The sequence below is a fragment of the Panulirus ornatus genome, chromosome 9 (genome assembly GCF_036320965.1).
Source record: "Panulirus ornatus isolate Po-2019 chromosome 9, ASM3632096v1, whole genome shotgun sequence".
Taxonomy (NCBI): domain Eukaryota; kingdom Metazoa; phylum Arthropoda; class Malacostraca; order Decapoda; family Palinuridae; genus Panulirus; species Panulirus ornatus.
In genome coordinates this window covers 24,460,016-24,479,941 of record NC_092232.1, presented here as the reverse complement: position 1 = coordinate 24,479,941, position 19,926 = coordinate 24,460,016, and the positions used below count along the sequence as shown (strand labels likewise).

Genomic DNA, 19,926 nt, shown 5'->3' with positions numbered 1-19,926 from the left:
TCTGATCCTTAAAGGTAGTGTTTCTAACAGTGTGAGCACCAGCAACCCACCTCAATGTCCCTTAGCCTATTCTAAGGGAATGTTGTTCCTTTCTTTACTTTTTCAGGCCGCCACTTCATTTTGGGAATTTCGTTACTGTGCACTGTATTTCTTCCACCCGTTCTTCAAGATGGTTGACTTGTACCTTTCTCAGAAGGACAAGCCAGGATTTCCACCTAGAAAAGAAGAAAATGTGGGTACATGTGAGATTTCTAAGCATAATGGATGCTCAGAATGCATAATCAGGCAGCTGTTTCCTGCAACACCTTATCAATGCCTCACCCTATTCACGATATCAAAACCCTGTGGACCCAAAACACAGACCGAGAGTACTTCAGGAACCTTGCCAATTCCATGCCCAAATGTCAACAGATGGTAATCATGGCCAAAGGAGATATGACAAAGTAAAAAAAATGTCAGTGTGACATTGCTTTTAAAATGTATGGGGAGGCAGACAACCATATCTGCATGCATCCCTGCTGCTTCCCTCAATTTCTGTGGAGAATTATGATACATCCTTCTTCCCTCCAACAGCTGACTGTGGAATTATCTTTCTCCTTTTCTTTTCTCTCTTCTTATAACCTTTCTACCTTCAAGAATCAGGCCTAAAAACAAGTGCAGAGCCCTAATTATTTTCAAATTTCTTTTTCTCTTAGATTTTTCACTCGAAATAACCTTTGACTGGAATATGTTTTTCGCATGCGATGTAAATCACAATATATACATATATGAAAAATAAGTGGAGTGGAGTTCAAGGCTATGCTGGGAGGGAGGTTTTTATGTGCTTCTCTAACTATTACAGTCAATAAGTTTTGTCAAAGTCATGTTTTGTGGAATCTGTGAGTATAGGCTGCTGAAATATGAGGAAGGAGTAAATATTTCATTTGCACTTGTGAATTGGTGGTTAGATATCTAATGGTTTAGTGCTTCTGCAAAGAAGAGTGCTGTGAATATTAAGGTTAAATTGCATTAAAAGTATTGTTGTTTTGTTTTGCAGGTGATGAATGTTTGTGGTTACTATACAAACAGGGACTGTTCTGATTGCTTTGTTTTGTGTGCTTTGAAGCCTTTTTATATTTAATTTTGACATGGTGGTTGACCAGATGGGTGAGACACAGTTCAGGGTGGAACAGATAAATCTTTTGTAGAGAATGCTGAGGGATTCTTTTCCTGTCCCAACATGGCACTGGAAAGTGTTCTGAGAACATTTACTTTGTATACTGCCTTCATGTTGATACTTCTGAAGAAGGGTTAATTTCAGGTGTGTATCATATGTTATACTTAGAAGGGTTGGAGTTTTGATGTGTAGGAATGGTTAACGCTTAGAGTAATCAGAGCATGCAAGTTTAATTCACATCTGTCAGAGGTTAAGAAGGTGATGGATTTCTGTGTGGATGCACTTATCATCTTGAATTGAGACACGATTTCAAGTAAGTGATGTAATGCTGCATGGTTGCTGTTGCCTAGGAAGCAACAAGGTGTTGTATTTGACTGTGAGGTCATCTGCATATGAGAAAACTTTTGATCATACTATGGTGTGCAAGAAGTGACTAGAGGTCATGTAGGAAGAGATTGAAGAGGACTGGAGAAAGAACTGCTCTTTGAGGGGCTTTATCATAGAGCTTGAGGATCTTGTAGGTAAAGCCTTTGTGAATAACTCTGGCCTGTTGACTAGCTACGAAATTAGGGTATCATTTTTGTCACTTCATGAAAGGTGGCGTAAAACATCTGTTGTATGAGAATGTGTCAGGGGATGATGATAAATGATTTGTTGATATACACTACCACTCGTATTTACCTACAATATTGCATATCATGAAGAAAAAATTCCATCCTCTTGGGGCCCCATCCTTTGAGCTTTCTTTTATATTAACTAGATTTTAAGCATTTAACCATCTGGCAGACTTATGCAAACACTTCTTCACATTTTCTTTTTAACAGGATTCTTGCCTAGCCTCTTGTTACTCTGCTACTGCATCTCATGAAGAACTGTTCACTGCTCAGGTTTTCAAACTGATCCAGAAACTTAAAGTCTATAATCAGTTCCCCTTCATCTTTTCTTTACTCCATGTTGGGCACATTTGTAGTCCTCAGTCTCTTTCTATGGTTCATCTTTATTTATTCAGGCAATATCTTAGTTACCCTTCTCTGGACTATTTCACCTAATGCTTTGTTCTTTTGAAACTGTAGTGACCAGATCTGAGAAGCATAATGTAGTTTTGGTGTAATAAATTTGTGAATATCAGATGAAATATTTCCTTATGCACTTAATTAAATGCAATCATATCATTGCTAGTTAATAGTATTCACCTATATCAACTCCCAGGTCTTCCCTATCCCTCGGGATAGGGGAGAAAGAATACTTCCCACACATTCCCGACGTGTCATAAAAGAGGACGGGAACAGTGGGCTAGAAACCCTCCCCTTCTTGTATTTCAACTTTCTAAAAGGTGAAACAGAAGGAGTCATGCAGGGAGTACTCATCCTCCTTGATGGCTCAGATCGGGGTGTCTAAATGTGTGGGGATGTAACCATGATGAGAAAAAAGGACAGATAGGTAGTATGTTTGAGGAAAGGAACCTGGATGTTTTGGCTCTAAGTGAAATGAAGCTCAAGAGTAAAGGGCAGGAGTGGTTTGGGAATGTTTTGGGAGTAGTCATGGGTTGGTGAGAGGACAAGAGCAAAGGAAGGAGTAGCACTACTCCTGAAGCAGGAGTTGTGGGAGTATGTGATAGAGTGTAAGACAGTAAGCTCTAGACTGATATGCGTAAAACTGAAAGTGGATGGGAGAGATGGGGGATTATTGATGCCTATGCACTTGGTCATGAGAAAAAAGATCATGAGAGGCAAGTGTTTTGGAAGCAGCTGAGTGAGTGTGTTAGCAGCTTTAATGCATGAGACTGGGGTATAGTGATGGGTGATTTGAATGCAAAGGTGAGTAATGTGGCAGTTGAGGGTATAACTGGTGAACATGGGTGTTCAGTGTTGTAAATGGAAATGGTGAAGAGCTTGTAGATTTGTGCTGAAAAAGGACTGGTGACTGGGAATACCTGTATTAAAAAGAGAGATATATATATACATAAGTATACGTATGGTAAGTAGGAGAGATGGCCAGAGAGTGATATTGGATTACGTGTTAATTGATAGGCATGTGAAAGAGAGACTTTTGGATGTTAATGTGCTGATAGGGGCAACGGGAGGGATGTCTGATCATTATCTTGTGGAGGCAAAGGAGAAGATTTGTAGAGGTTTTCAGAAAAGAAGAGATAATGTTGGGATGAAGAGAGTGGTGAAAGTAAGTGAGCTTGGAAAGAAGACTTGTGTGAGGAAGTACCAGGAGAAATTGAGTGCAGAATGGAAAAAGGTGAGAGCAAATAACATAAGGGGAGCGGGGGAGGAATGGGATGTATTTAGGGAAGCAGTGATAGCTTGCGCAAAAGATGCATGTGGCATGAGAAAGGTGGGAGGTGGGCAGATTAGAAAGGGTAGTGAATGGTGGGATGAAGAAGTAAGATTGTTAGTGAAAGAGAAGAAGAGAGAGGCATTTGGCCGATTTTTGCAGGGAAGCAGTGCAAATGACTGGGAGATGTATAATAGAATAAGGCAGGGGGTCAAGAGAAAGGTGCAAGAGGTGAAAAAGAGGGCAAATGTGAGATGGGGTGAAAGAGTATCATTAAATTTTAGGGAGAATAAATAGATATTTGGAAGGAGGTAAATAAAATGCGTAAGACAAGAGAACAAATGAGAACATCGGTGAAGGGGGATAATGGGAAGGTAATAAAAAGTAGTGGTGAAGTAAGGAGATGGAGTGAGTATTTTGAAGGTTTTTGAATGTGCTTGATGATAGAGTGGTAGATATTGGGTGTTTTGGTCAAGGTGGTGTGCAAAGTGAAAGGGTCAGGGAGAATGGTTTGGTAAACAAAGAAGATGTAGTGAAAGCTTTGTGGAAGATGAAAGCCAGCGAGGCAGCGGGTTTGGATGGTACTGCAGTGGAATTTATTAAAAAAGGGGTCACTGTGTTGTTGACTGGTTGATAAGGATATTCAATGTATGTATGGTGCATGGTGAAGTGCCTTAGGATTGGCAGAATGCATGCATGGGGCCATTGTATAAAGGCAAAGGGGATAAAAGTAAGTGTTCAAATTACAGAGGTATAAGTTTGTTGAGTATTCCTGAGAAATTATATGGGAGGGTATTGATTAAGAGGGGAAAGGCATGGACAGAGCATCAGATTGGGGAAGAGCAGTGCAGTTTCAGAAGGGGTAGAGGATGTGTAGATCATGTGTTTGCTTTGAAGAATTATTTAATTTTATTATACTTTGTCGCTGTCTCCCGCGTTTGCGAGGTAGCGCAAGGAAACAGACGAAAGAAATGGCCCCCCCCCCCATACACATGTATATACATACGTCCACACACGCAAATATACATACCTACACAGCTTTCCATGGTTTACCCCAGACGCTTCACATGCCTTGATTCAATCCACTGACAGCACGTCAACCCCGGTATACCACATCGCTCCAATTCACTCTATTCCTTGCCCTCCTTTCACCCTCCTGCATGTTCAGGCCCCGATCACACAAAATCTTTTTCACTCCATCTTTCCACCTCCAATTTGGTCTCCCTCTTCTCCTCGTTCCCTCCACCTCCGACACATATATCCTCTTGGTCAATCTTTCCTCACTCATTCTCTCCATGTGCCCAAACCACTTCAAAACACCCTCTTCTGCTCTCTCAACCACGCTCTTTTTTATTTCCACACATCTCTCTTACCCTTACGTTACTCACTCGATCAAACCACCTCACACCACACATTGTCCTCAAACATCTCATTTCCAGCACATCCATCCTCCTGCGCACAACTCTATCCATAGCCCACGCCTCGCAACCATACAACATTGTTGGAACCACTATTCCTTCAAACATACCCATTTTTGCTTTCCGAGATATGTTCTCGACTTCCACACATTCTTCAAGGCCCCCAGAATTTTCGCCCCCTCCCCCACCCTATGATCCACTTCCGCTTCCATGGTTCCATCCGCTGCCAGATCCACTCCCAGATATCTAAAACACTTCACTTCCTCCAGTTTTTCTCCATTCAAACTCACCTCCCAATTGACTTGACCCTCAACCCTACTGTACCTAATAACCTTGCTCTTATTCACATTTACTCTTAACTTTCTTCTTCCACACACTTTACCAAACTCAGTCACCAGCTTCTGCAGTTTCTCACATGAATTAGCCACCAGCGCTGTATCATCAGCGAACAACAACTGACTCACTTCCCAAGCTCTCTCATCCCCAACAGACTTCATACTTGCCCCTCTTTCCAAAACTCTTGCATTTACCTCCCTAACAACCCCATCCATAAACAAAGAATGTATGTGAGAAATACTTAGAAAAACAGATCTATTTGTATGTAGCATATATGGATCTGGAGAAGGCATATGATAAGAGTTGATAGAGATGCTCTGTGGAAGGTATTAAGAGTATATGGTGTGGAAGGTAAGTTGCTAGAAGCAGTGAAAAGTTTTATTCGAGGATGTAAGGCATGTGTATGAGTAGGAAGAGAGAAAGTGACTGGTTCTCAGTGATTGTCGGTTTGCGGCAAGGGTGCATGATGTCCCATGGTTGTTTAATTTGTTTATGGATGGGGTTGTCAGGGAGGTGAATGCAAGAGTTTTGGAGAGAAGAGTGAATACGCAGTCTGTTGTGGACGAGAAGGATTGGGAAGTGAGTTAGTTGTTGTTCGCTGATGCTATAGTGCTGGTGGATGATTTGGGTGAGAAACTGTAGAAGTTGGTGACAGTTTGGTAAAGTGTGTGAAAGAAGAAAGCTGAGAGTAAATGTGAATAAGAGCAAGGTTATTAAGTTCAGTAGCACTGAAGGACAAGTTAACTGGGAAGTAAGTTTGAATGGAGAAAAACTGGAGGAAGTGAAGTGTTTTAGAGATCTGGGAGTGGATTTAGCAACGGATGGAACCATGGAAGCGGAAGTGAGTCACAGGGTGGAGGAGGAAGCGAAGGTTCTGGGAGCATTGAAGAATGTGTGCAAGGCGAGATTGTTATCTCAGAGAGCAAAAAACGTGTGTTTGAAGAAGTAGTGGTTCCAACAATGTTACATAGTTGGGAGGCACGGGCTATAAACAGAGTTGTGCTGAGTAGGGTGGATGTGTTGGAAATGAAACGTTTGAGGACAACATGTGATGTGAGGTGGTTTGATCAAGTAAGTAATTAGAGGGTAGGAGAGATGTGCGGTAATGAAAAGAGTGTTGTTAAGAGAGCAGAATATGGTGTATTGAAATGGTTTGGTCACATGCAGAGAATGAATGAGGAAAGATTGACAAAGAGGATATATGTGTCTGAGGTGGAGGGAGCAAGAAGTGGGAGACCAATTTGGAGGTGGAAGGATGGAGTGAGAATGATTTTGAGCGATTGGGGCCTGAACATACAGAAGGGTGAAAGGAGTGCAAGGAACAGAGTGAATTGGATCGATGTGGTATACCAGGGTTGACGTGCTGTCAATGGATTGAACAAGGGCATGTGTAGCATCTGGGGTAAACCATACAAAGTTTTGTGGGGCCTGGATGTGGAAAGGGAGCTGTGGTTTCTGTGCATTATACATGACAGCTAGAGACTGAAAGTGAACAAATGTGGCCTTTGTTGTCTTTTCCTAGCGCTACCCCGCACATATGCAGGGGAAAGGGGCACCATTTCATGTGTGGTGGGGTGGCGACAGGAATGGATGAAGGCAGCAAGTATGAATATGTACATGTGTAGATATGTATATGTCTGTGTAGGTATATGTATGTATACGTTGAAATGTACAGGTATGTATATGTGTGTGTGTGGGCACTTATGCATATACATGTGTATGTGCGTGGGTTGAGCCATTCTTTTGTCTGTTTCCTTGTGCTACCTTGCTAAAGAGGGAGACAGCAACTAAGTATAAAAAAAAAAAGTAGAAAATAATATAATCAACTCCCAGGTCTCTTTCAAACACAGATTCCTGTAGCTTATTCCCTGTTACATAATGATAATGCATTAACTGACTTAATTTCATCAACTAATCATCAGACCAACTAGGATCCCTTGTAATAAATGACAAAGGGAAGGGGAACAGGTGAAAAAAGGTATTTGATGCACACATGCAGGGTGAGGGGGTTGTCATTTCATGCGAGGTGTGGTGGCGATGGGAAAGAATAAGAGCAGACAGTATGAATTATGTACATGTGTATATATGTATATGTCTGTGTGTGTGTATATATATATATATATATATATATATATATATATATATATATATATATATATATATATATATATATATTATTTTTTTTTTTTTTTTTTTTTTTTTATACTTTGTCGCTGTCTCCCGCGTTTGCGAGGTAGCGCAAGGAAACAGACGAAAGAAATGGCCCAACCCCCCCCCCCCCATACACATGTACATACACACGTCCAGACACGCAAATATACATACCTACACAGCTTTCCATGGTTTACCCCAGACGCTTCACATGCCTTGCTTCAATCCACTGACAGCACGTCAACCCCTGTATACCACATGACTCCAATTCACTCTATTTCTTGCCCTCCTTTCACCCTCCTGCATGTTCAGGCCCCGATCACACAAAATCTTTTTCACTCCATCTTTCCACCTCCAATTTGGTCTCCCTCTTCTCCTCGTTCCCTCCACCTCCGACACATATATCCTCTTGGTCAATCTCTCCTCACTCATTCTCTCCATGTGCCCAAACCATTTCAAAACACCCTCTTCTGCTCTCTCGACCACGCTCTTTTTATTTCCACACATCTCTCTTACCCTTACGTTACTTACTCGATCAAACCACCTCACACCACACATTGTCCTCAAACATCTCATTTCCAGCACATCCATCCTCCTGCGCACATCTCTATCCATAGCCCACGCCTCGCAACCATACAGCATTGTTGGAACCACTATTCCCTCAAACATACCCATTTTTGCTTTCCGAGATAATGTTCTCGACTTCCACACATTTTTCAAGGCTCCCAAAATTTTCGCCCCCTCCCCCACCCTATGATCCACTTCCGCTTCCATATATATATATATATATATATATATACGCTGAGTATATCCCTGGGGATAGGGGATTAAGAATACTTCCCACGTTTTCCCTGCGTGTTGTAGAAGGCGACTAAAAGGGGAGGGAGCGGGGGGGCTGGAAATCCTCCCCTCTCGTTTTTTTTTTTTTTTCTTTACCAAGAGAAGGAACAGAGTGGGGCCAGGTGAGGATATTCCACAAAGGCCCAGTCCTCTGTTCTTAACACTACCTCGCTAACGCGGGAAATGGCGAATAGTTTAAAAGAAAAAAGATATACGCTGAGATGTATAGGTATGTATATGTGCATGTGTGGACGTGTATGTATATACATGTGTATGAGGGTGGGTTGGGCCATTTTTTCGTCTGTTTCCTTGCGTTACCTCACTATCGCGGGGAACAGCAACAAAGTATAATAAATGAATATAAATACACGGATGTTGATGGTAGAAATGATGAGGAGCAATATGGAAAAAGGGAGCTGGGGGCTTTGCAGGTTTCAGGATGGGTACTATGACAGCAAGTTTGTAAATGTTTCAGATATTGCTGTTTAACTGGGAGCGGTTGATCAAAACTGTACATGCCTAGGCTATAACTGGGCTGAAATGTTTTATGTGGAAGTTTGACAAGTTTTCAGGGCATTTTTGAGGGGAGTCCTTTAGCCCAGTGACTACAGCCATTATGTAAATGTCATATTATTTTATTTTTTATTTACAGCAGATGGGGTGTATAAGGTAAAAATTCATGAATTGCCTACCTCTAACTTGAAATAAATACACCCATAGCCATTAATGCTTGCAGTGGGGAGTCCATGCATTGCTACCTGATGCTAAAGCCAAAATTTATGTACACTGGTCAGTCCATATCAAGATATCAAAAACACTGTGCAAGATTTATGCGTTCTAGTTGTGTAATAAATCACGTATCTGTGGCAGTTATAAAATAAAAAATGTTAGCTATAGTAATTTGTTTGTGACAAAAATATTTTCACAAATGCAAACTAACGTACTCTTAATAGTACTCATAATGTCATACATCATACCCATGGCAAGGAAGCAACATAGGTAAAGGTCATCATGGAGCACACACAAACAATGTTTCACCTGGTTGGGTTGTATATAATTCTATTTAGATTATGTTCTAGTTAATCATTAAACCAAACTTATGGAGAAATTTTGTTAGAGTATTTGAGAATCTCCTACACAAAAAGCATATGCTGGATACAACTTCTGAAGAGTTGTGAATGTCACTCAATGGGAGTGTAAGGTAGATTGGTTGTTAAGGAAGGATTTTGTGTAAGTTTAACATAACTCTTCTGTTGAGATGTGCATCTGCTTTGTGGCTAATTTCTGAGAAAAGTTCTTGAGTATGCTGAAGTGTTCTTTGGAAAATGAAATGTTATTGGTTTGGGTCAGAAGGGCTTCATGTGTCAGAGATAAGGATGGTGAGTTTCCTTTATTGTTAACAAGGGATGAACTATCTTTTGATCAACATGTTAAAGAAGGAGAGTCTGTCTTCTGTTTGCTTTTAAATGATCAAGTTGGTGATATTGTTATCTAAATTTAGATTTGTGACAGTCTCTACTGATGATGGATGGTTTTGCCAAAGCATGCTTAATTTCATAATGGAGTCTGCAATTTGTTGAGAGATGTCCAGGTGATGTTGCTTTCCAAGTCCTTATTTTCGAGTATACACATGACTGAACATCATGCCAACTACTTACATACGTTCACGAACAGTTGAAAGACTGAGCAGCCATCCATGCCATTGTCTGAATACCCCACAGGCAGCCATTCCACAGTGTCCTCAACAGCAAACCACATTAACCTTTACACTGCTGTATGCCTCATAAGAGGAATCACCAAGGACTGCTCTGTGCCTCATACTGCGCAAGGTTCAACCCCTTAGGGACTGCTTGTATGGGTTATTGTATGGGGACTGTATCTATACTTGTAAAGGTTGTCTCTTCCCCATCTCATTCAAATTGGAAAGTATGCTTTATCAGTAAGAAGTGCCACATATCATCAAAATCAATTCCAAGAAAACATCTTAAAGGATCAGTTACCCAAACATGATGAGTGTTGTATGGCTAATGGTGTGGCGATTGTATCTATGAATGTATGAGTTGCCTTTTCCTGCCACTAATTAATAAGAAGGTGCACTCTGTTGGTATGCTGAGATGCCTCAAGTCACAAGCAACTAGAATTAGCACCAAAAAAGAATCCTAGTATCAAAGTTAACACTATGGGAAGGTACACCCCTAACATATGCTCCAAGACAACTACTATTGTGATTAATTAGGGATATTCTTTTGACACTGTTTATGGTGACAATGATTTGTTAAATGTTGAACTGTTAGCACTAGAAAAAGTTCTTTGCAGATCACAAGTCTACTGGCACAGTAAAGAAATGATGAGGATAGACAACTCAGAAAAAATTCAATTAACTTAAATAACCGAGTGTGTGGTACACCATATTTAAATGTCTGTAGAGCAAAAAATATGGATGATTTACCAAACTTTTCTTTTTTCTTGAACTTTACTTGATCTGTGCTTTTGGTTAATAGGAATAAAATATTCTTTGAATTCTTTTGATAAACCTCCCTCCTGGGGACCCTTAGATTTTGAGGTTATTGTCCTTTAAGGGTTAATAGTTCCCACTTATCTGAATTCCTAGATAATGTATGATTCCATCTCTTATCTATATATGTCAGTAGTAAGCTAACGCTACAACTGGAAAACATATTACGCATCAAATCATAAGTCGTCAGCATAAGTACATCATAAAAGCAGTCATTTGAAAAAAAGAAAGGAACAATTCTTTTGCACCAACACATATTTTTGATGCAAAAAAGGTTATTTTCATTTAATCATGTATAAATAATGTAAAATGTGAAAATAATGCATTTGACATATGAAAAATTACATATCTATGGGATATGAGAAACCACCCCAGGAACAAAACATACAGTGTGTAATGTGTTGAGATGTAGGTTGATCAAAATTATACCTAGAAAAAACTATAATCATCATGTACTGTGTCTGCCAAAATACTTTGTCTACCTCACCATACATATTCAAAGGCGATATAACACTTACATTTTATCTTACATTTATTGTCATCTCTTCTCTGGCCATGATTACCGTCTGCAGACAACGGAGCACGGAATGGGCATGGATCCTGAACTATTCTAGGTCCATGTTTTGGGTCCACAGGGTCTTGATATCGTGAATGAGGTGAAGCACCAATGATGTGTTGCAGCAAGCAGCCACCTGATCGTGTGTTCTGAGCACTCAGTACTCAAATGTATCCACATTTTTTTGCTTCCAAACAAGAATTTGGGCTTTCTTCTCCATAGAAAGGTACGAGCCAACCATCTTAAAGCACAGGTGGATGAAATATATTGCCCAGAGGCGAGTTCAAAAAATGTAGTGGCAGCCTGGAAAAGTAAAGAAAGATTACCCTTCTCAAGAAAGCCTAAGACACACAGGCAGATTGCAGAAATGACCAGATATATGATAACCTCACCCTAAGAGTGTCATATACTCTTAATAAACCTTAGCCATGTATTGCCTCTAAAAATACATGGAGGTGGACAATGCTTTTTGGAGACACTGTACTTACGTGGATAAGGAGCATCAATGCCACCAGCAAGGCCCTCCCCAGAATAATGAATATTCTCTCACACCAATATAAATGAAAGCACTACTTTTTTGGGTATGGTTTCAAATGATATGCAGATATTCTGTAGTACATTAATTTGTACTAGGGAACCATCATTTCAGATGAACTGCATAGCTCAAGCATCAGTGTAGGTATACTTCTACAATAAATCTAAACTAACAGGGAAGGTTACATGCAGTTTCCGTAGGATGGTTAATCTTTTTTACACTGGTTTAACTCACTTTTAAACCAATTAACCTTCACTATCACTAATATTGCCTTATCTAATATTGTTGTATAAGATATCATGCTGTAAATCAGTGTTGTCCAAACTTTTTTCCTTACGTACCTTTATTACTTTCTACCATTAAGTACCTCATGACTAATGAAACTTAATAATTGGAAGGACAATGCAACTTTTATTAAAAGTTTGCATAATTTGAGTGCTGGACAATAAATTGTTATTCAGTACACTAAAGGATAAAGACAAACAAAATAACATAAAAATGCTTGAAAATTATGTACAACTCAATGTGAAATGTGGTGTTGAAGTTCACTGATGATTTTTGCCGCTCTGAGCAGTAGAGAGGCTACTGCAGTGATCAGGCTTTGTTTCAGGTTTACATTTAGTTTGTTTCTCTGTTTTGACTTGATAATGCTCACTGCAGAGAAAGATGCTTCACAAAGGTACGTAGATCCAAAGAGCAGAAGAATTTCCAAAGCCTTCTTTCCTAGGTCAGGGTGCTCCTTCTTTACACAGCTCAAAAACTGTGTGAGGGTTGAGCTTTCACATATCATTTTTAGGCCACAGTCTGAACACACTTCTAACACTTCCCAAAGTCAAATAGAAAGCTTTTTTATATTATTTTCAGATAGGAGGAATGGATTTCTGACCCAATCCAGCAGTACAGATCTCTCATACATGACAGGAAAGTAAGATCAAATGTTCCACAATAACTGGTTTCACAGTCTCTATCTCATCGCTGTTACTGAAGAAATAAGCATCCAACAGAGGAAAACACGTAAAATCTCCCACAGGCACATCTTCCACAACTCTATTTCCTTTCGAAAGCCACCAACTTTATCATATAAGCTGAGAATGTTTGTATCATTGCCCTGCAAAGGCAAATTCAACTCTTCAGTTTGCTAAATATGTCTGCAAGATATGCCAGTTGTGCAAGTAGTATTTTAATAAAAGAATGGCAAAATGACATCTATGTTCTGATAAAAAGGATCCTACTTCATCTTGCAACTCAAACAACCTAGCGAGTACTCTGCCTGTTGACAGCAAGAGCAACTCTGTGTGCAGTAATAGCTCTGACCCTATGCTTTCGCATAGTCTGTGATACAGGTGAGCATTACGTGGTCTTGACTTTATAAAGTTGATTACTCTGAACTCATTTTTTTTGGATGCTAATGATTCTTGGTGAATGATGCAATGATTCCACTCCACATCAGGATTTTCCTTTGCAATCCATGCTACAAGTCCCCTCACTTTCCTGGTCATGGATGCTGCAGCATCTGTACACATGCTAATGCAAGATTTCAAACTAAGCCCTTGCTCAGAGAAGAACTAATTAATGACAATGAAAATGGTTTCCCCAGTTGTGTGTTCTTCTAATCTTTTGCAAAAAAGTATATGTTCATTTATATAATCTCCATCAATGTATCTCATGAATGAGACAAGTTGAGCCTGTCCACTGATGTCAGTTGATTTATCAGAGTGAAGTGAAAAAGACTGGCTTGTTAGCTAGTTCACAACTTGATCAATAATCTGTACTCATTTCATTTACCCTTTGTGAAACAGTTTGGTGTGACAAAAGAACAGCCTTTAGTTAGTCATCTGCCTTTTTATGTAGCATTTTTTAAGCCGTCACAAATGCAGCTGGCAATAACAATTCTTCAGCTATATCAAATGGATTTTAAGCTTTAGTACCAAATACAGCTAAAGATGCTTCCAGAGCTTTATTTGATGTTTTGGAGGCTTTCTTAATTGTTGTCTGGGAACACTTCAAGTCAGAAAGTTTTCTTTTAAAAAACTCCACCGGTTTGTCAACATGACATTGATGTTTTGTGTTAAGGTGACATTGAAAGTGAGCTGTTGGCCAACCTCTCCCCACAAAAGAAGCACAAAGCTTCCAGAGGATCAGAACTCGTAGAAGTAAATCCAAAAAGCACATAATCTTCCTTGTACTGCCGATACTTAGGTAGGTTTGTTTTCATTTTTTTTTCACAGCTGCTTGATTTCCTTCATTTGCATTGCTGATGAGGCTGATACAGCTGTCATGTTTTAACCATCTATCCTTATTTCTTGCTGTTAAAGAAATAACTGAGTCTGAAGGCTTACATGTGAATTAAAAAAAGAGATGCTCACACTTGCACTCCTAAGACAAAAATGAGCTAGAGTTACTTGAGCGAGGAGTTCAGCAATGTTCCCAAACACATCGTGTTCCGTTTCCTCTCCCATCTCCCCTTAATTTCTTTCTTGTTCATTTTAATTCTTACTCTGTTCTCTTGTCATTCACTTAACTTTGAAACTGTGTAAGTGTTGTGATTATACAATTATTCTATATTCTTATACAATCGCCCATGCATACATACACATACTGATCCAAGATGCCATATGACCTATATGTGATACAGTTTGAAAGTGAAATATGTTTTCATTATCTTCTCACATACCCCTTTAAACAGTGATGCATACCCCTAAGGGTGCATGTACCCCAGTTTGGACAACACTGTTCTAAATCATGTCCTAGAGATTTTACTCTAATCTCTATACATTACACTACTATTGCAGAATTACATAACTTACTATCCAAAACAAATTCTGATGTAGAGATAATTTACCACATTTCTCCAGTAGCATTTAATTTTTCTCAGATTTTTTGTATAAAGCTAGAACCATGCCCTTAAACTCTTACCAACAAAGCTATCCTTTCTAACACTAAAAATCCATGTTTTTTAAGTTGTTTGGAAATGTCTTTAACCTTACAATTCAAAGATAATTGTACATGACAATGAAATAAAATACTTCATGTCCACTACTTTCACTATGATAATGTAAAGAAATTTTGTATATGTTTTGTTATCTATTTCACTTTTACTAAGATGTTGTTATCATGTTTTATCTTACATGCTCAGTCTTTTCTTGCTATAATCATTGTGATTCACTAATCACTTTTCAAAACAGCAAAACTATAAAAGTCTATCACCGACGGCACCAGTCAGACAGTGCTGTCACAGCAAGTCAGGCACAAGCAACATTATCTCCACTTTGGTTGGAAAACCTTCTCCTGCCTCATCTTGGTCAACTTTTGACAGTGAAAGAGTCAGCATCCATAAAACCACTCTCCACACAATCCAAAGACAGATCATCATTGGTAAATATTTCAATGATTATCTTCTACCTGGCTCTCTACAACTAGCTGAAAACTGGATGATTTTCTTCCCAAAAAGTTCATGAAAAGGAGCTTTCATTGGCATGGCTGAAGGTACATGACACTGAAACTGAGGAGTGAAACTCAATGACTAAGTATCCATCTAGAATGTGTCACTCAGCTCATATAAATATCTGTCTAAGTGTTAAGGGGCTAAATTCTAACGACTAAGCCTTACCAAAGCTCACCATCAAACCCTAGCACTAGACTTCAAAATTCTGGATTAATAAACTATATAGTAGTCTATATCCCTGGGGTTAGGGGAGAAAGAATACTTCCCATGCACTTCTCACGTGTCGTAGAATACGACTAAAGGGGACAGGAGTGGGGGGCTAGAAACCCTCCCCTCCTTGTATTTTAACTTTCTAAAAGGGGAGACAGAAGAAGGAGTCACGCGGGGAGTGCTCATCCTCCTCGCAAGCTCAGATTGGGGTGTCTAAATGTAGATGGATGTAACCAAGATGAGAAAAAAGGAGAGATAGGTAGTTTGTTTGAGGAAAGGAACCTGGATGTTTTGGCTCTGAGTGAAAAGAAGCTCAAGGGTAAAGGGGAAGAGTGAGAGGGTGAAAGCATGTACAAAGCATCAGATTGGGGAAGAGCATTGTGGTTTTAGAAGTGGTAGAGGATGTGTGGATCAGGTGTTTGCTTTGAAAAATGTATGTGAGAAATACTTAGAAAAGCAAATGAATTTGTATGTAGCATTTATGGATCTGGAGAAGGCATATGATAGAGTTGATAGAGATGCTCTGTGGAAGGTATTAAGAATATATGGTGTGGGAGGCAAGCTGTTAGAAGCAGTGAAAAGTTTTTATTGAGGATGTAAGGCATGTGTACAAGTAGGAAGAGAGGAAAGTGATTGGTTCTCAGTGAATGTCAGTTTGCGGCAGGGGTGCATGATGTCTCCATGGTTGTACAATTTGTTTATGGATGGGGTTGCTAGGGAAGTGAATGCAAGAGTTTTGGAAAGAGGGACAAGTATGCAGTCTGTTGTGGATGAGAGAGCTAGGGAAGTGAGTCAGTTGTTGTTCGCTGATGATACAGCGCTAGTGGCTGATTCGGGTGAGAAACTGCAGAAGCTGGTGAGTGAATTTGGTAAAGTGTGTGAAAGAAGAAAGCTGAGAGTAAATGTGAATAAGAGCAAGGATATTAGGTACAGTAGGGTTGAGTGACAAGTCAACTGGGAGGTAAGTTTGAATGGAGAAAAACTGGAGGAAGTAAAGTGTTTTAGATATCTAGGAGTGGATCTGGCTGCGGATGGAACCATGGAAGCAGAAGTGAGTCACAGGGTGGGGGAGGGGGCGAAAGTTCTGGGAGCATTGAAAAACATGTGGAAGGTGAGAACATTATCTCAGAATGCAAAAAATGGGTATGTTTGAAGGAATAGTAGTTCTAACAATGATATATGGTTGCGAGGTGTGGGCTATGGATAGAGTTGTGCAGAGGAGGGTGGATGGGTTGGAAATGAGATGTTTGAGGACAATATGTGGTGTGAGGTAGTTTGATCAAGTAAGTAATGAAAGGGTAAGAGAGATGTGTGGTAATAAAAAGAGTGTAGTTGAGAGAGCAGAAGAGGGTGTTTTGAAATGGTTCGGTCACGTGGAGAGAATGAGTGAGGAAAGACTGACAAAGAGGATATATGTGTCAGAAGTGGAGGGAATGAGGAGAAGTGGCAGTCCAAATAGGAGGTGGAAAGATGGAGTGAAAAAGATTTTGAGCGATCAGGGCCTGAACATGCAGGGGGGTGAAAGGCATGCAAGGAATGGAGTGAATTGGAACAATGTGGTATACCGGGATGGACTTGCTGTCAATGGATTGAACCAGGGCATGTGAAGCGTCTGGGTAAACCATGGAAAGTTTTGTGGGGCCTGGATGTGGAAAGGGAGCTGTGGTTTCAGTACATTATACATGACAGCTAGAGACTGAGTGTGAATGAATGTAGCCTTTGTTGTCTTTTCCTAGCACTACCTTGTGTGCATGCAGGGGGAGGAGGTTGTCATTTCATGTGTGGCGGGGTAGCGATGGGAATGAATAAAGGCAGCAAGTATGAATTATGTACATGTATATATATGTATATGTCTGTGTATGTATACATATGTATATGTTGGAATGTAAAGGTATGTATATGTGCGTGTGTGGATGTATATGTACATGTATATGTGTATATGTGTATGTGGGTGGGTTGAGCCATTCTTTCGTCTGTTTCCTTGTGCTACCTCGCTAACGCAGGAGACAGCAACAAAGTATAATAATAATTTATATGTAGTCTAGTTTAACTCTACATCACTATAAACCTTGAATATTGAGTGATTTGTGCTGTAATGCTAGATTATTGTTTACAGAATATAATAACAGAAACAGAGAACAATTTGGGGCATTATGTTAATAATAACTTATACTGAATAAAGTGATAGTGACTAGTAATGTGCATAGCTATCAATGAAAATGTGTGATTAACTATTATGAAAGAAGGTAAAACCTATGAAAACCTCACCAAACCAAATATCAAAAGTAAAAATATAACAACATTAATTGGTCTGCTGGGGTCTATTTGTTGAAACTGCCATCATTTGTGATGCTAATTCATGGGTATGACTAGTACAATTTGACTAGAATACTTAATATTAAGAAAAATTTCTACAGCTGTGAAGGTTGGGTACAAATTTTTACAAGTGTATTACCTACTTTTAAAATGATCAACCCCAGAATTTCCCTGATAAACATTTACCTCAGAACTATAACTTTCTTTATCATTTTTCAATGAAATACAAAGTTCAAATCATGCTCTGCAACTGTTATTGCATTCTCCTGACCAATGGTATTCACTAAAAGGCCCACAAGCTGCATTTGGCCTACACTTCCCTCATGTGACCCATGAGAGAAAGAGAGGTACATAACTGAAAAAGATTTAAATAAAAATTGTAAGTATAGGGAAAAATACTCTTATTATCAAACAGTGGCATATCTTGAAGAGTTAATGTAATTATCGTGAAGAGTTAATGTAATCCTTTTAGTACTACAAAACTTTTTTGCACAATGATTCTACATGTATATAGCTTTACAAAGCCTTTGGGGATTGACTGAAACTCTCTGTTGCCCTAATTGGCCCTCATTATTTCTCTAGTGAACACCGCTGTTCTGAACACTGCATCAGCATTACAGAACAATTTAATCAATATCCAAATTTAATATTAATCCAATGCTAAGCTACAATTTATGTTCCAGTTACATTATTTAAGCCATAATTTAACTACATATTAATTGCATTATTAAGTATTACTCATTTTAAACTCATTGTTTATTCAGGTAACTTCTAAAGAATACCATTTAAACACATTCTGACATGGGTATAGCAGAATTTTTTCATTTTTATATGGAGGAGTGGTTGGCTGCAACAGAAAAATATATGAAGAGAATACAAATATTTACTGAAGGAAAATCTTGCAACTAATAAAAACATAATTTCAGTTGTGAAACAAGGTTCAAGAATTTGTACACAAATCAATGTACTCTGTACTGCATTCTGGTCTGTTTTAGTTATAATACTTACAATTTTTCAGGACAGACTTCAAGCTTAGGAGTACCACACAAATAACTTACAGATATGGTGTACAAGCACAAAGAACTAAACTTCGCAATGTGTATACATTTTGGAAATGTGGTAAACGAAATGGTGGTGGACAAAATGGGAACCCAGAAGAATATATAATGAAAATCTAAAATCAGACTAAATGGAAGTGCTCATAAATCCCATATGAAAATATTATCATCTGCATTTTGACACTCGAGGCTTTCTTTGCTGTTTTCTAAATACGCATCCCTCCACTCCATACAACCAGTACAGCAGAAGTAGACAACTTCACTGGTGTTGGCTTATATTAACCGTAATACTGAAAAATAATGTAAGTCCCGTGTTCATGAATTCTGTTCATTTTTAGCAGTTTCATTCACTTCTGCCCCACATTTTTCTGTATTTTCACAACAAACCCTAAATCATGCGCCCCTAGTCTAAACCACTTCTACGTCTAAGGCGTCCATTGATATAAGTTTCTTGAAAAACTCATAAGTAACTTCTGCAGCTCCCCATAACTGAACTTTATCAATACAATTCACAATATCATATGCATTATTTATTATTACCCGTTTTAAACTCATTGTCCGTTCAGGTAGCTTCTTCAATAGAATGCCGCTTAAATACATTCTAACCAGTTTTCTGTAATAGCACTTGAATACTTTCAGTCATAAAGTAAACGAATATGTCTACTGTATACCCATTTTGGGGCTGTTGTCCTTTTAGCGACCAACATAGAGAGCGAATAGATCTACTAACCAGAACAGGGGAGCATATTATTGTCAGCGAACTTAAAAGAGTTCGCTCCCTAGTGAAATAATTACTAATTTTCATATTCACACATTATATTGTCCTTATGGATGAACCTAATCTTCTTAGAAGAATTCTTATTTCATGAAATATGCTATCTTGCTGCTTCATCGAATAGTTATTTGTACAATTTTCTTGAGTTTAGGATTTTGTATCTTAAGCGCTGATCGTTGAATGTGTGTGAAAGCAACACAACACCATTAAGCAACACTGATTTTAATTGAAATGAATAATAAATCTGTACGGTCACTGTCCAATAGGGAAATCATTGCTGAGCTCTTCACAGCATTGATTACTGTCGGCTGGAATACACTAATTGCCTGGCT

The 19,926-nt window shown here is 39.0% G+C and overlaps 1 protein-coding gene across 2 annotated transcripts in view; it reads right to left on the bottom strand.

The window, feature by feature from the left end:
* Positions 1–19,518, bottom strand: part of LOC139750278 (LYR motif-containing protein 2) — an 87,274-nt gene extending 67,756 nt beyond the window's left edge. For both annotated transcript variants that reach the window (XM_071664866.1, XM_071664865.1), the window contains exon 1: positions 19,360–19,518. In XM_071664866.1, the coding sequence (XP_071520967.1) occupies positions 19,360–19,419 (60 nt within the window). In that variant the 5' untranslated portion in view covers positions 19,420–19,518. The remainder of the gene's footprint in view (positions 1–19,359) is intronic.
* Positions 19,519–19,926: the final 408 nt, after the last annotated feature.